Raw genomic sequence first — 13,733 nt, 5'->3', positions numbered from 1 at the left:
GCCACTATTGCGATATATATAGCATCCATATATGCTATAAACCTGGCAATACAGTGTTAAAAGTATTGTTTTATATATACTTATGTCTTTTAAAGATGTTAAGAGAAGAAATGAGAAAAACCTATTTCTAGTCTTCTAGTTTAACCCACATATTTACCATTTCTGGTGTTCTTTTCTTCCTGTGTATTTTAAGTGTGGTGTCATTTCCTTTCAACCCGATGGACTTCTTTTAGTATTTCTTGTATGGCAGGTCTGCAAAAAATTCTCTCAGCCTTTGTTCATCTGAGACGATGTTTATTATGCCTTTATTTTGAAGGGTAGTTTTGTTGCCTTCTTGGTTGACAGGTTTGTTTCTTTTAGCACTTTCAGAATGTGATTCCTCTGTCTTCTGGCCTCTGTTGTTGCTGATTGAAAGTCAACTGTTAGTAAATTTCTGAGTTATAGCTCAGGAAAAGCCTGCTGAATTTATGTTGTAAGCATTACTTAACACAGTATAAGGATGAAAAGACAGCAACAATGTCTTCATACTTCCTCAACCCCTAATTGCAACAAAGCCCTTAACTGGGAGAATCTTATTCCCCTCTCTTCCCTCTTCCTCCTCCACTTCTCACTTACTGTCACCTTATAGTTTTCAGAGAGCACTGAGATGATGGGTCTGACTAGAGAAATGCTTTCGGATAATCATTAGCCCACATCTCCAGTGACTTGTACTCAAAGATGGGATGGAGTTGTAAAGTGCTTTTATAATACAATATTATTGTTAAAGGCAAAAAAAAAAAAAAGCTGTTAATCGTGTTGATGATTCTCTGCTATGCTGAGTAATTTTTCTCTTTATGCTTGCATGGTTTTTCTCCTTGTGTTTGTTCTTAATAATTTTGACTATGATGTGTCTAGGTGTGTGTCTTTGTAATTCATGAGATTCATTGAACTTCTAAGACCTATAGATGTGATTTCTACTGAAAAATCTAATTTGGGAAGTTTTTGGTTGATGTTTTATTAAAAAAAAAACCTTATTTCCTGCCCTTACTCTCCTCTCCTTTGGAACTGCAGACATGTTGGTAAGTTGGTTGCTGAGGCTCTGTTCAGTTTTCATCAACCTTTTTTTCTTCACTGTCCTTCAGATTGGATATTTTCTACTGATGTATTTTTAAGGTCATAGATTTTCTTCTGCCGTCTTGAATCGTGTAGTGAAGTTTTTGTTTTAGTTATTGTACTTTTCGGCTTCAGACTTTCCATGTGGTTCTTTTACATAAATGCTGTACCCTCACTGAAAATTTTTTTATTTGTTGGTTGTTTTCATAATTAAACACTAAAGATAGGGTCTGTTGGGTTTTAACACGTTTATAATGGATATTTTCAAATCTTTGCTTAAACCAACATCTGGGGATACTCAGAAACCGTTTGTAGCAGTTCCTATTTTTTATTAATGTAGGTCGCATTTTTCTTCCCTCCTCTCCTTCCTTTCTCTCTCCCTTCCTCCTCTCCTTTCTTCCTTCCTCATCTTATAATCTGTTGTTGAAAACTGGGGATTTTAGATAACATATTGGAGTAATTTCAGATTGTGACTCCCCCGTCCCTCCCTGCCCAGGTTATTGTTACTGTTGTCATGTTGGTATTATTAATATCTAATAACAATCCTACTGAAATTTTTTAATTTTGAATAAAAGTTTATCTACTAAAATAGACATGCATGAGTGAATATCCAGGAAAATTCTGAAATGAAAGGGTACTGAAAGGTAAATAGCTCCATCAGAATTTAAACTTAAAAAAAAATAGGGATACAGTGTTGAAATATTTTAAAAAGTGAATTAGTGTTATACTTTCTTAAGTATGCTTCCCTGATGGCTCAGATGGTAAAAAATCTGCCTATAGTTCAGGAAACCTGGGTTTGGTCCCTGGGTTGAGAAGATCCCTGGAGGAGGAAATGGCAACCCACTCCAGTATTCTTGCCTGGAGAATTCCATGGACAAAGGAGCCTAGCGGGCTAGAGTCCATGGGGTCGCAGTCAGACATGACCGAGCAGCTAACACTTTCCCTTTTTCTGAAGTACAAAGATGGACTTATTATTGGTATGTTTTAGGTGAGAAAGACTCTTCTTCTTGCCTTTGCACCACTATAAAAACTGATCTAAAATCATAGGATGTATCATACACTATCTGGTCTCAGAGCTTCCTGTGGAGGAGTAAATACAAACTATTCTTTATCAGATAGGATGTAATGTTTTTAAAGACCTCTATGGTAGGAAACTCCATAAACTCTTTAGTGTATTTAGTCTATGCTGAGAAATATTCACTGATAGGAAGTTTTCTTCTTGTGTATAGCTTATGATCTTCATTTTTATTTTTGAGGGATATGGTATGCAATCTTCCTATGATTATTCTCATCTTCTGTCAGCTTTTCTTCTCAGATGACCTTGCTGATTGTATTTCTGTAGGTATTTCATGATTTTACAACTCTTAATTTTTTTCTATTGTAAATACATATGCACTCTGTGTAGGACTAGTTCTATTTGTTGTTTGTAAGGCCTAAGATTTTATTTGCTTCTCTCTTTACTTCATAGCCTTCACAAAGCAGATATAGTGTTATGAAGTGATTTTTTTTAATCATTTATTTTCTCTTTTGTAAATGTTTAGGTATGTAACTTTCTGAATTTTCTTCAATACCCCATGTCTCTGAAGTTGTTCATCCCAGATCTAGGCAAATTATTCTTTACAAGGCCATGATTATTTCACAGTTAGTCCTCATCACTGTTACATTTTCCCAGTTTCAGATTTAAAAACAAGTCATTGCACTGTTTATTCAGACATAGTTTACTATTTACAAAGAGTGATCACTTCATTATGCATGTGAGTTTGTCCATGTTGTATTTGTACAGTATTTTTTCTCTCCGTAAGTAATGTTTTTGTTTGTTGTTGTTTTTTTTTTGTAGGAGTTGGATGGCATAAGCAATTGAGGTGGTACTGAGGGTTTCTCAAGTCTATGAAAGGTAGAAACTCAACCATGATTTCTTTTTCAACTCTACAGCATTTGCTTCCTTGAAGTCTTCATTTTTACATTAGTCTCAGGTAACTTCAGTACTTAACTTTTCATAATCATGAATAAGTAAAATTTTCTAATATAAAACTTTTTTTTTTTTTGGCTGCTGGATTTTTATGATGAGTTTGTGTAATAGTTTCTTTATGTTGTGTTTATATCTGGAAGAAACTTGGGATTTAATTTTTTTTTGAGAAAACAGTACTAAGAGAAAATTGATGAATAAAGATATAGTTTTTGGTTTTAACACAGGAAGATATGTGTAGCTTATTATGTAATCTTAGATGAAATTTAAGTGGGAAGGTGTTTCCTTCTTTAACCCTTTTTCTCAGCAGGCTATTTCGCATTTTTCACCCACCTGTCATCAACACATACACACCCACATTAAGTTTTCCAGAATTTCCAGGAAAACTATTTTCATATGTTGGAAAATTAGACCTGTTAATCAAATTTAATGGTGTTTGGCATACAGCTTTTTAGATGTGAAAAAACGTACCAGTTACTGTACATTCTTTCATATTGTATGTTTGTTTATGCCAATATAAGGAAGCAATCATGTAGATAATTTAATAATAATTTGTATTAAGTACATTGGTTAAAATTTAGACTTGTCAACTCTAACCAGGTACTTAAAATGGTAGAAATATATTTATATTTATTTGAAAAGTCCATATAAACAAATTCAGTATTGTGTGGAAGCTCCAGAATCATCATGTCTTTGTCTTGCTTTGGTGTCCTTAATGTGTGCCTTCTATCTTGTGGTCCAAGAGGGTACCATCATGCCTGCCAATAGAAAGAAGGAAAAGGGAAGAACATTCCTTTTCCCTTAAAGAGTTATGTTTAATCATTACTAATCATATCCCATTGGCTGTAACTGTCACATGACCACAGCCAGCTGCAAGGAAGACTGGAAAACGAGTCTTATCTAGGTCATATGTGTCTCACTTAATGTTTTATTTTTGGGCTAGAAGGAGAAAACAGCATCTAGGAGTCATAGTTGTCTCTTATGTTAAGATTTGTCAGATTTACTTCTATTTATCTAGTTGCTCTAAAATTAAAATATAATTTTTATCATCTAAGACGTATTAACTCTTGGCCAGTGATAATACTGTGGAAATTGTTCTTGAGTTTTGAGGCAGTTTTAGTTTTGTGAATAGTCCTCATAGTTCTTTGATTAAATACTGCTAATTTTGATATCATAAGATGGAATAAGGTCTTAAAAGTTAAAATTGACTTGAAATAATTCCTCATTTTGTTTCACTGCCATTAGATGATGTGATTTATTTAATGTTTTTAGACTCTTAAGGCAAGGATGAGAGCCTCGGGTGAGATGATCTTTTAGCTACACATAAAGCTAAATGATGTGTAACTGGTTCCTTCTAACTGTAAAAAATCTGTTATTCTAAATGTTCAGATCTCATTAGAACAACTTATTGCCAGAGACATTATATACTTGTTTTTTTAGATGAAAAGTTATTACATTGTGATTACATTTTGTGATTCTTACTGTTTAAATATTTTATTTTGAAACAAGTATCAAATATTGTATGCTTCTATAAGAGAATTTATTAAAAGGTTGGAAATTAGTTGTCAGTTTTCCATCCTATTTTATGTCAACATCAACATGTATTAACCGTGTTACCTTTTTTTGAGACTTAAGATAACAGTTTTGATAAATTAGTATACTTGTATTTATATCAGACCTATTGATCTAGCTTTTAGTAAACGGTTGTAAGACATTGTAGGTGTTTTTGGCATTGAAGGTGATGAATACATTTTTAGTTTTATTGTACTTCACAAATAGGGTTTGTACTGATAAGTGGGAACATTTGTCCAGTGTTTAAAAAAATGTGGATTTAAATAATTAACACTTCTCTGCTCTGGAATGAGTCTTTGTTATTATGTAGTACATGTTAAAAATCACTTAGGTGTTCAGTGTTTGGACTAGGTAAACTTGTGTACAGGGAAGTTGAGGAAGTATTTTTTACATTCCTTTTAGTGTACAAGGCTTGAAAATTTAGTTTCCTCAAGATTAATTCTTTTTAATATTAATGTTTGAGTTTTTGGTATTGGCATAAAGTGAGATATTGAATGAAACAATTAGATTTAGCAGAGTGTAGGGTTCTGTTTTGTTTGGTTTGTTTTTACCCTTTCCCTTTTAAAGGTAGCTGTTTCTCAACCCACAGTTGACATAAGTTTTATGTTTGGTATTTCCAAATAGCACTAATTTCTTATTGTTATGTTGTATTAGAAGACTGGCGACAAGTATTTGGAATGGAGAATATGCTTAGATTTTGCTTTATTTGAGCAGGGCATCAGATACATGGAGATGCCTGTTAATTTTGGCTTAAATATTTATAAATTAATTTTCTGTGGTTGGGAAATGATCATAGGTTTTTATTTAGTTGTTATGTTGTGTAAGGTGATTTATCTTACTCTGTAAATTCTTTTAGTAAACATCTTTTATTGTCACTGGCACTAATAAGAAAGGCCATTTTGTTTAGTTGTGATTATTATAAATGATCCTCCTATTAGGATGTTTCAAATAGTATCAATGTAAAAATCAGGGCATAGTTTATAAGATAAGCTTTGTAGATACAAGATGATAGTTATACAAAGGTATATCTGAAGGGGTTTCTGGAGGTAAAATATCCCTAGATAAGAGGTAGATCTTGTTTTTAAATTAGAGATGAAGCAGTTTTCGCTTAGATCAACATTTTGAAGGATGAGAAAGAATAGAAAATTTAGGAGTGACAAATGGCAGATTGTTAAATCCGTTTTTATCAAGGGTTTCTTTGTTGCTTTGTAGTACCAATTTGATCTTAAGGTTGATTGATATTTGTAATGCTAATGTTTATAAGGCATAATTTCTTACTGAATCCTACATAGGTTAGAAATATTGCTATCCAAATTAATGTAACTGGCATCCTTCAGATGAGTTTGTTGAAAAATTCTTTGAATCAGAAGTAATTTGTGAAATCTAGCTTTGTTTTAAAAATCTGTTTCAGATTCCTTTAAGCATTTCTGTTTTGCCTACGAGGGATTGGGTTCTGGTACAAAGCAGGGTATTTTTAATTTGGGAGAATATTTTGAGTTGGAAATTACTCTTTTTTTTTTTTTTTTTTAAAGAAAAGAAAGATGTTTAGGTTTGCCCACTATAATCTGTTTTGACTCATTTAATGTTTTATATTATTCAGTAAATGTTATTAGAAAATAATATTATAGCCAAACTCAGTGAAAGAAACAGAAAAGCAATATCTTAAGTGAGAAATATTTCTTTCATGGTTGAGTACAGATTTAATTAAAGGTGATAAAATGGCAGATGAATATTCACCTGTATTCTGAAGGAGAAATTAGATGCTTTCAAGAATTTGAGAAGATTATTGTACAAGTCTTCAAATCTGTTTTGAGTTTAAAACTTATAGCCCTTTTTTTCTTGATATAGATGTATCTTTGGCATAGCGTCTACATTTATCAGCCATATTTAGGATTGTTTTTAAAATTTCCGAGTGAAAATGGGGAAGTAAAGGAAAGAGAGAAGGAGAGATTTTCCTCAAATAACTTGGTAAAGGTTTGAAAAAAAAGTGGAAGGATTAAGAGGGTGTATAGATCCATGAAAAAAGAATGAAGGAGAAACGGACTGAGGCAGAAGTGGGAAATGGGAGTTGTGGAAAGTGTCCATCCCTGATCAAGGAGAAAAGGGATTCTGTGTCAGACACAATTCTCCCATGGTAGCCATGAGATGGGAGTAGCCAGCTATGGGGAGTTGGATTGCTTTATCAAGCCAAGCAGTGGTGACAGGGTGGCGTCAGTGGGTCGGTGAGAAGAGAATGAGTTCAGCGAGCTGTTAGTGTCCAGGACCTTTTCAAGACAGGAGGTGTTATGGTATGGTAAAATGTGCATTAAACCAAGTAAGTTTATCTTCAGATCCCAGTTTACCTCCTAGCTGTGCAACTTTGGGTGAACTCCAGTTTCTGCATCTGTTAAATGGGCATATTACTGTGACTGTCTTGAGTGTTACTGTAAACATTAAGTGAAGTAACACACTAGTGTGCCTAGCATACTGTCTTACTTGCAGTAGATCCTCAGCACATGTTAGTTTTTTTTCTTCTCCAGGTTATGCTAATCTTTGAATTTTGTAATATAGCCTCAAACCTATTAATAAATTTGGAGAGACATTTTCTTCATTCATTGCATAGAATTCCCATAAAAAGCTCAGTAAGCATTTTAAGTGCCTTGTATAGTTGATTAAAAATGAGTAAAAAGGCCCAACTTGTTCATTATATTATGCTTCTGTTAACTTTGTCCTCTGAAAACAAGCCCAGACTGAGAAAATACTTGTCTCAAATGCTTATATTAAAGCCCATGTGTTTGACTCCTTATTAAAAGCCCTAACTCAAAGCTTATTTACTCTATTTCAACTTATACAAATCTATTAATACAAAGCTTAGTTTCTAATTGCTTGCACACAGTTGATTAGAAAGAAGCATTAAATTAGAAGGTGACAAGAAGGGTCAACTCTCTCTTCTGGAAGATTGGAGAAAGTGATGGCTTATAATTTATATTCTCTTTTTAAGTACTGCACTGCTGTTAGGCTTACATGACTAGGATTACTTAATTGACTGTAATTTGGGTTAATTTTATACAACTGAACCAAACATTTTTCAGTACTGAAGGATAGTGAGGGTGTGTGTGGGAGAGAGGGTATTGAATGGAGCAGAAAGCTGAATTGTGATCCTCTCAGTATCCCTGATATTCTGTATACCTTCTAGCTTCTCTGGCAGAGGGATGGAGATGGAAGGATTAAACTGGAAGGAGGAAAAGAATGCAGAGTTTGAAGTAATCTGTTGGAGGGAGAAATTGGCCCGAGGTGGGCCCCTTCCTTCCTTATGTCTTCCTAAGTTCTGATTTTTAGTGTTCTGGGTAACTCCAGAAGGAGTGCCATTTCACCTTTAGCTGAGTTATTTCTAGAACGTCATTGTCCATCCTCTCTTGGATCTTAATAGCTCTGCGATTTTATATTCTTTGTCAGCTACCCGAACTTCCTTCACATACAAAATAATGGATCATTATAAGGATCTCAGGGTGGCTTAGAGCTTATTACTCCATCTAGTCATTCTTTCCCCCTGTTTGACAGAGGCTCCTGGGAATGTAGATTAGTAATTTCTTTTTTTCTTCCAGAGCAGCCTTTCATGTAAGAGATGTGACTTAAGCATTCTTTCTTTCTCTCTGCTGTGTAATATTCCATTAATTATATTGACATGCGGGTCAAAAAACAGTTGGCTTTTTGAAGATTTAACAGAAAGAGACACTTAAATACTCACATCTTAATGTGGATTGATAACATCAGTTTCATTTCTTTATATTTGACTGAATCTTCCTGAAAATACTGAAATTAGGGCTTGTGTTAACTTTTAAGCATGCATAGAGTCTTTTGCAAGGTTTGGGTTTTTGAATGTGCAGTGAAGTGAAGCACATGGGAACTTTGACTGAGGTCATATAGGAGGTGTAAGGGAGAAATTTAAGATTGGTGAGAGCTTCAAGGACAGTAAAAAACATACTTTTCCTGATCATTTTTATTAGGGTAACTTTGTCCTTTTCCCTTTTACCATAGGCTTAGTGAAATTAACTTTGTTTGAGAGCCTTGTTTATTTCCTGTCCAGCTTTCTCTGCCCCATATTTCTGGTTGAGATATGTGATACAAGTATGGCTCACTTATTTGTCTGTATATCTTCTCCTTGATTTCTTACCCCCATGTATCTTGGAGAACTTTTTACCCAGCACATATGGCTGCCGCATTCATTTTACTGGCTAACGTGTATTCCATTGTGCGGCTGAATCATAGTTAAACAAGTTTTCCATTAGAGGATGCTTAGGCCGTTTCCAATCTTTTTCCATTAAAAGGTCACATCCTTGTACATAAATCTTTGGTTAATTTTTATGACTAAACACATATATAGGATTATATATACTCCTAGCAATGAGATTGCTGTGTCACAGTGGTCAACAGTTTTCATTTTGGTAGATATTTTCAAAGCTAACTTTAAAACTGTGAGAGCAGTGTTCCTTGATTTTGAAGTCTCTGTTGATATCTTAATATTTTCTGGTATTTCAGGGAAATTGTCTCAGAAACAGTTTCTAGGCTAGCCAGTAACTTGAAATATTATAGGTTAATTTGGGGTTAGAGGAATAAGAAACCAAATGTGAAAAAGGAAGATCGATTCCTTTTTCTGTCTACATGGACTGTTTTCAAGAAAATTTTCATAGAAGTCAGGTTTGCCCTTTATTTACAGTGTTTCCACTTCCCACTCCATTTACTACTTTCTTATTGAGTTGTGGTATCTTCCTGTTTCAGATGTCTCATTCTGGCACTTTCTTTTTTTGCATACTTACCTTTCTTCCCCCAAATATTCTCTACCTCCAAAGTATTTTGACTTCCTCAATACTTACTGTTCCAGCGTGATGTTAGGGTTAAGATAAGTTTTTTAAAATTAAATTATAAAAATTAGAAAACATATTAAAAAATTATAAAAAACATAAAGTTTGTTTTACTAAGTTTATTAAATGTTAACACACTGTTATAGGAGTGTAATTATAAGCATTATGCATATATTAGGATAGTGCTTTCCTCATAGCTCAGGTGGTAAAGAATCTGCCTGCAATGCGGGAGACCGGGGTTTGATTCCTGGGTTGGGAACATCCCTTGTAAATGGGATGGAAATGGAAGGAAATGGCAAGCCACTCCAGTATTCTTGCCTGGAGAATTCCATGGACAGAGGAACCTGGTGGGCTAGTCCATGGGGTTGCAAGAGTCAGACACGACTTAACAACTAAACCACCACCACCAGATATTAGGATATGCTAAATTTTAAAAAATTGATGAAGTACATTATAAAAAACATTGGAGATGAGGACCACTGCCTTAGGGAAATGTAGACCTTGCAGTGGGTTAGTAAGTCGGCTTTAACTTTTGGTAATCTTTAAAAAAAAAAAAAAAAAAAAGTCTGTCCTAGGTTAGTTTGTTTAATATCTTTTATTAATGTCTGCTTTTAATAATTACTTCTTTTTACGTCTCCCATATTCTTTAAAAGCTCCCAAGGGTGTTTTTTTTTTTTTTTTTTAAATAATGATGTATGTGGCAATAGCAGATGTCACAGCAGTAAAGGGTGGCTTTGTGCATATATTGGTCCCTTTTGAGTCCTTTAGGAAAACAGTAAATAGAAGTATATAATTGATTTGGTAAGGATTTCCAAAGAAGTAAGCAAATTTTAACCCTAGGAGACTTAAGTTTGTTAGTTGTAGGATAGTTTATTCTCTAAGAAATGTGAAAAATATAATATTTGAAGAGGATAGTTATTTGGTGATGTATTTTAAATATTTGTCATTTAGACTACTAAAATACTTCAGAAAGGGAAATTAAATTCTTGTTCCTTTGTCCAGTATGTCTTCTGGATTTTTGATACTACCTGATACCAGGGAAGACACAGCAAGTATGAATTACATTTTTCTTTTGTTTACGTTACTGTTTATGTTTACTGTTTTTAAGCTGTTGTGTTTTTGTTGAGTTGCTAAGTCATGTCTGACTCTTTTGACCCCATGGACTGTAGCCCACCTGGCTCCTCTGTTCATAGGATTTCCCAGGCAAGAATTTTGGAGTGGGCTGCTGTTTCCTTCTCCAGAGGATGTTCTTGACCCAGGGACTGAACCCGAGTCTCCTGCTTGGCAAACAGATTCTTTACCACTGAGCCACCTGGAAAACCCCATTTTTTGAGCTATACATTTAAATAAAGTTTTCTTCCTAGATGATGTTAGTAAATGAAAGATTATTTTAGATTTCAGTAGTGTATTTAAATTTAACATTTGAAAGCTGTGCTTAAAGTAGTAATCATTACTACCTCATTGATTTATACTTAATACATTTACTAATTGTAGTCCTTTCATGTTGGGTGTGTGTGTGTGTTTATTTTATACAACCTGGTGAAAAACAAACCATACCAGTGCCATGACAGTCTGAGGTAAAATTTCTTTGGATTTCAAGATTATTGTTTTGCTAGTTCCTTGAGCATTGTGTTAGTTCCTAACACAATGGAGTATGAATTTATAGTAACCAAAGTTAGAGGAGCAGGCTTAATATTGCCTATTTTTCCTATAATAATGGGGAAAAAAGATAATGTAATTATTTAGTAGTGTCTGATTTCTTATGACCTCTTAAATTTAATCATGGGCAACTATTTAAGAATATATTAGTAATGAAAATACTTTTTACATTTTAACAAATTTAAAGCATTTAAAAGAAATAAAATTACATTATAAAAAGTTCAAATTAGAGAGAAATATAAGTATGAAAAAAACTAGTAATTTCACTACCCAGTGGTAATATTAATGTTAGCATTTTCAGTAAAGCTGTGTACATTCAGACACATAGTTACATACACATTTCCCTTATTATATTGGGCTGTTTCCCAAAATTTTAAAATATTTTCAATATTTTTTGACTGTATTTTTTTTTAATTCCAACAGACTTAACTTTTTATTGAAGTATAATAACTGACAGAAATGCGTGCATATCACAGATACACATCTTAAGATTTTACAAAGTGGGCACACCTGTATAGCCAGCGTTCAACTCAAGAAAAAATGTTGTCTGCTCCCAGATACCCCACTTTTCCTACCTCCTATCAGCAGTCTCCTCATACAAGGGTAGCCATTTTTCTGATTCTATTTTTAAGAAAAACTTTGAGATATAATTTATATAGAATAAAATTTGCCCATTCTAATAGTACAATTCAATAATTTTTAGTAAATTGAGTGGGGCAACCATTACTTTAGTTTTAAAATGCATGTATGAATATAATTTAACTGTTTCTATTTGTTGAATACTTAGTGTAATTCCAGTTTTTCAGTATTAAAGTACTGCCATAGAGGTTTTTCATGCATATCTTTCTATGCTTTCCTGATTTCATCAGGGTAGTTTCCTAAATGTATTATCACCCATTCAAAGAATATGTGCATTTTTATGGGTTTTGATACAGTGTACCAAATTATCTTTGGAAATAGTTGAACTAAAGTACTCCCACTGTCAGTAGATTTTTTTCCCTGTGAGCTCAACCTTGGATTTATTTTTTAAGAGTTGTTATCAACTGGGTGGATAAAATACGGTTTTAATGTTCATTTCTTTGATACTGCTGTGACTGCTATTTTATATATTTAGTGACTGTTTCTAATTTTTCTTTATGATTTACCTGATAGTATTCTCTGTTTATTTCTTAATGTTATTTCTTATTTTAATTTTAAGATGTTTTAATATATTAAAGGATATGGAGCCATCTGGTGTTACAAATACTTTCTCCCAGTTTGCTTTATTTCATGCTCATTTTTCATAATGAAATAGATTAGTGCCTTAATGTCAGAAATAAAAATTTGTGTTTTATTCTACTAGCTTTTGGAAATTTATTGGTAATTTTTAAATTGGAGGCAATATTGAATTAAGTGAATAAAACTTTTATTGAAGTATGGATACCTTTCCATATTGAAGTATGGAAAACTTTTATTGAAGTATGGATAATTTGAAATTAAAAAAATTCAAGTAGACATATAAAACTAATTTATTATGCTTTGTTGCCAAACTTGGTCTTTCTAGGCAGTTATACTTAAGCATGAACATTGACGACAAACTGGAAGGATTATTTCTTAAATGTGGCGGCATAGACGAAATGCAGTCTTCCAGGGCAATGGTTGTAATGGGTGGAGTGTCTGGCCAGTCTACCGTGTCTGGGGAACTGCAGGAATCGGTGCTTCAAGATCGGAGTATGCCTCACCAGGAGATCCTTGGTGCAGATGAAGTGTTACAAGAAAGTGAAATGAGACAACAGGATATGATATCACATGATGAACTCATGGTTCATGAGGAGACAGTGAAAAATGATGAAGAGCAGATGGAAACACATGAAAGACTTCCTCAAGGACTACAGTATGCACTTAATGTCCCTGTAAGTAATTCGTTTATAAGATATTAAACTTAGAAACATAATTAATTTTCTGTTAAGTGATACAGTCATTGAAGAAATCTCAAAAAATGTTTAAAATCTGAATATAAATAGTTCATATGTGTGTTCTAAAATAGATGTAACAAATATCGATAAAAATCATGATTGAAAAGGCATTAGGTTTTTGTATTATATTCATTTTAGAAACATATTATTTTGGATAACGTTTATTTGTCAGGATTACTGTGTATTAAATTTTAAGTGCTTAATTTTAAAAGATAGTTTGTTTTAATTTTCAGATTTCTCCTTAAAGAATAGAAGAATTGGAAGAAAAAAAAAGTATAAGGATTGAATCTGGAGCATAGCTAGAAAAAGAGCATATACTTGAGAATTTTTCCTTCAAATTTTGTAACTGTTGGCAATTCCTGCCTTCTTTTATTTTTTCATTATCTTTAAAAAGTATTTCACCCTTTCAGTCTTTCCTGTTTAACCTTGATGTCACAGGTCATCACCTAAGATACTCTTTTGTAGATAGCCATACATTTTTTTTCAATTCAAATAAGCATTTATTGAGCCTACATTAAGGGGGACATGGCTTAAGATATGAGATGCCCTTCTTCTGTGTACAGTTTCTGCTTATCTCCAAGTGGATACATGCTATGTCTCACAGTCTTTGTAGTTATTCAGGCTTCTATAATGGAATGGTAGGCTTGT

The 13,733-nt window shown here is 33.3% G+C and overlaps 1 protein-coding gene across 7 annotated transcripts in view; it reads left to right on the top strand.

The window, feature by feature from the left end:
• Positions 1-13,733, top strand: part of ZNF148 (zinc finger protein 148) — a 141,274-nt gene that overhangs the window by 40,403 nt on the left and 87,138 nt on the right. For 5 of the 7 annotated variants that reach the window (XM_043473201.1, XM_043473205.1, XM_043473203.1 and 2 more), the window contains 2 exons: positions 2,930-3,065; positions 12,674-13,022. In XM_043473201.1, the coding sequence (XP_043329136.1) occupies positions 12,690-13,022 (333 nt within the window). In that variant the 5' untranslated portion in view covers positions 2,930-3,065; positions 12,674-12,689. Of the gene's footprint in view, positions 1-2,929; positions 3,066-10,473; positions 10,524-12,673; positions 13,023-13,733 lie in introns of all 7 variants that reach the window. The other 2 variants (XM_043473206.1, XM_043473208.1) reach the window with 2 other exon arrangements.

This window comes from Cervus canadensis, chromosome 7, assembly GCF_019320065.1.
Source record: "Cervus canadensis isolate Bull #8, Minnesota chromosome 7, ASM1932006v1, whole genome shotgun sequence".
Lineage (NCBI taxonomy): Eukaryota > Metazoa > Chordata > Mammalia > Artiodactyla > Cervidae > Cervus > Cervus canadensis.
The sequence above is the reverse complement of the archived record's forward strand: the minus strand, read 5'-3'. Positions and strand labels throughout refer to the sequence as shown.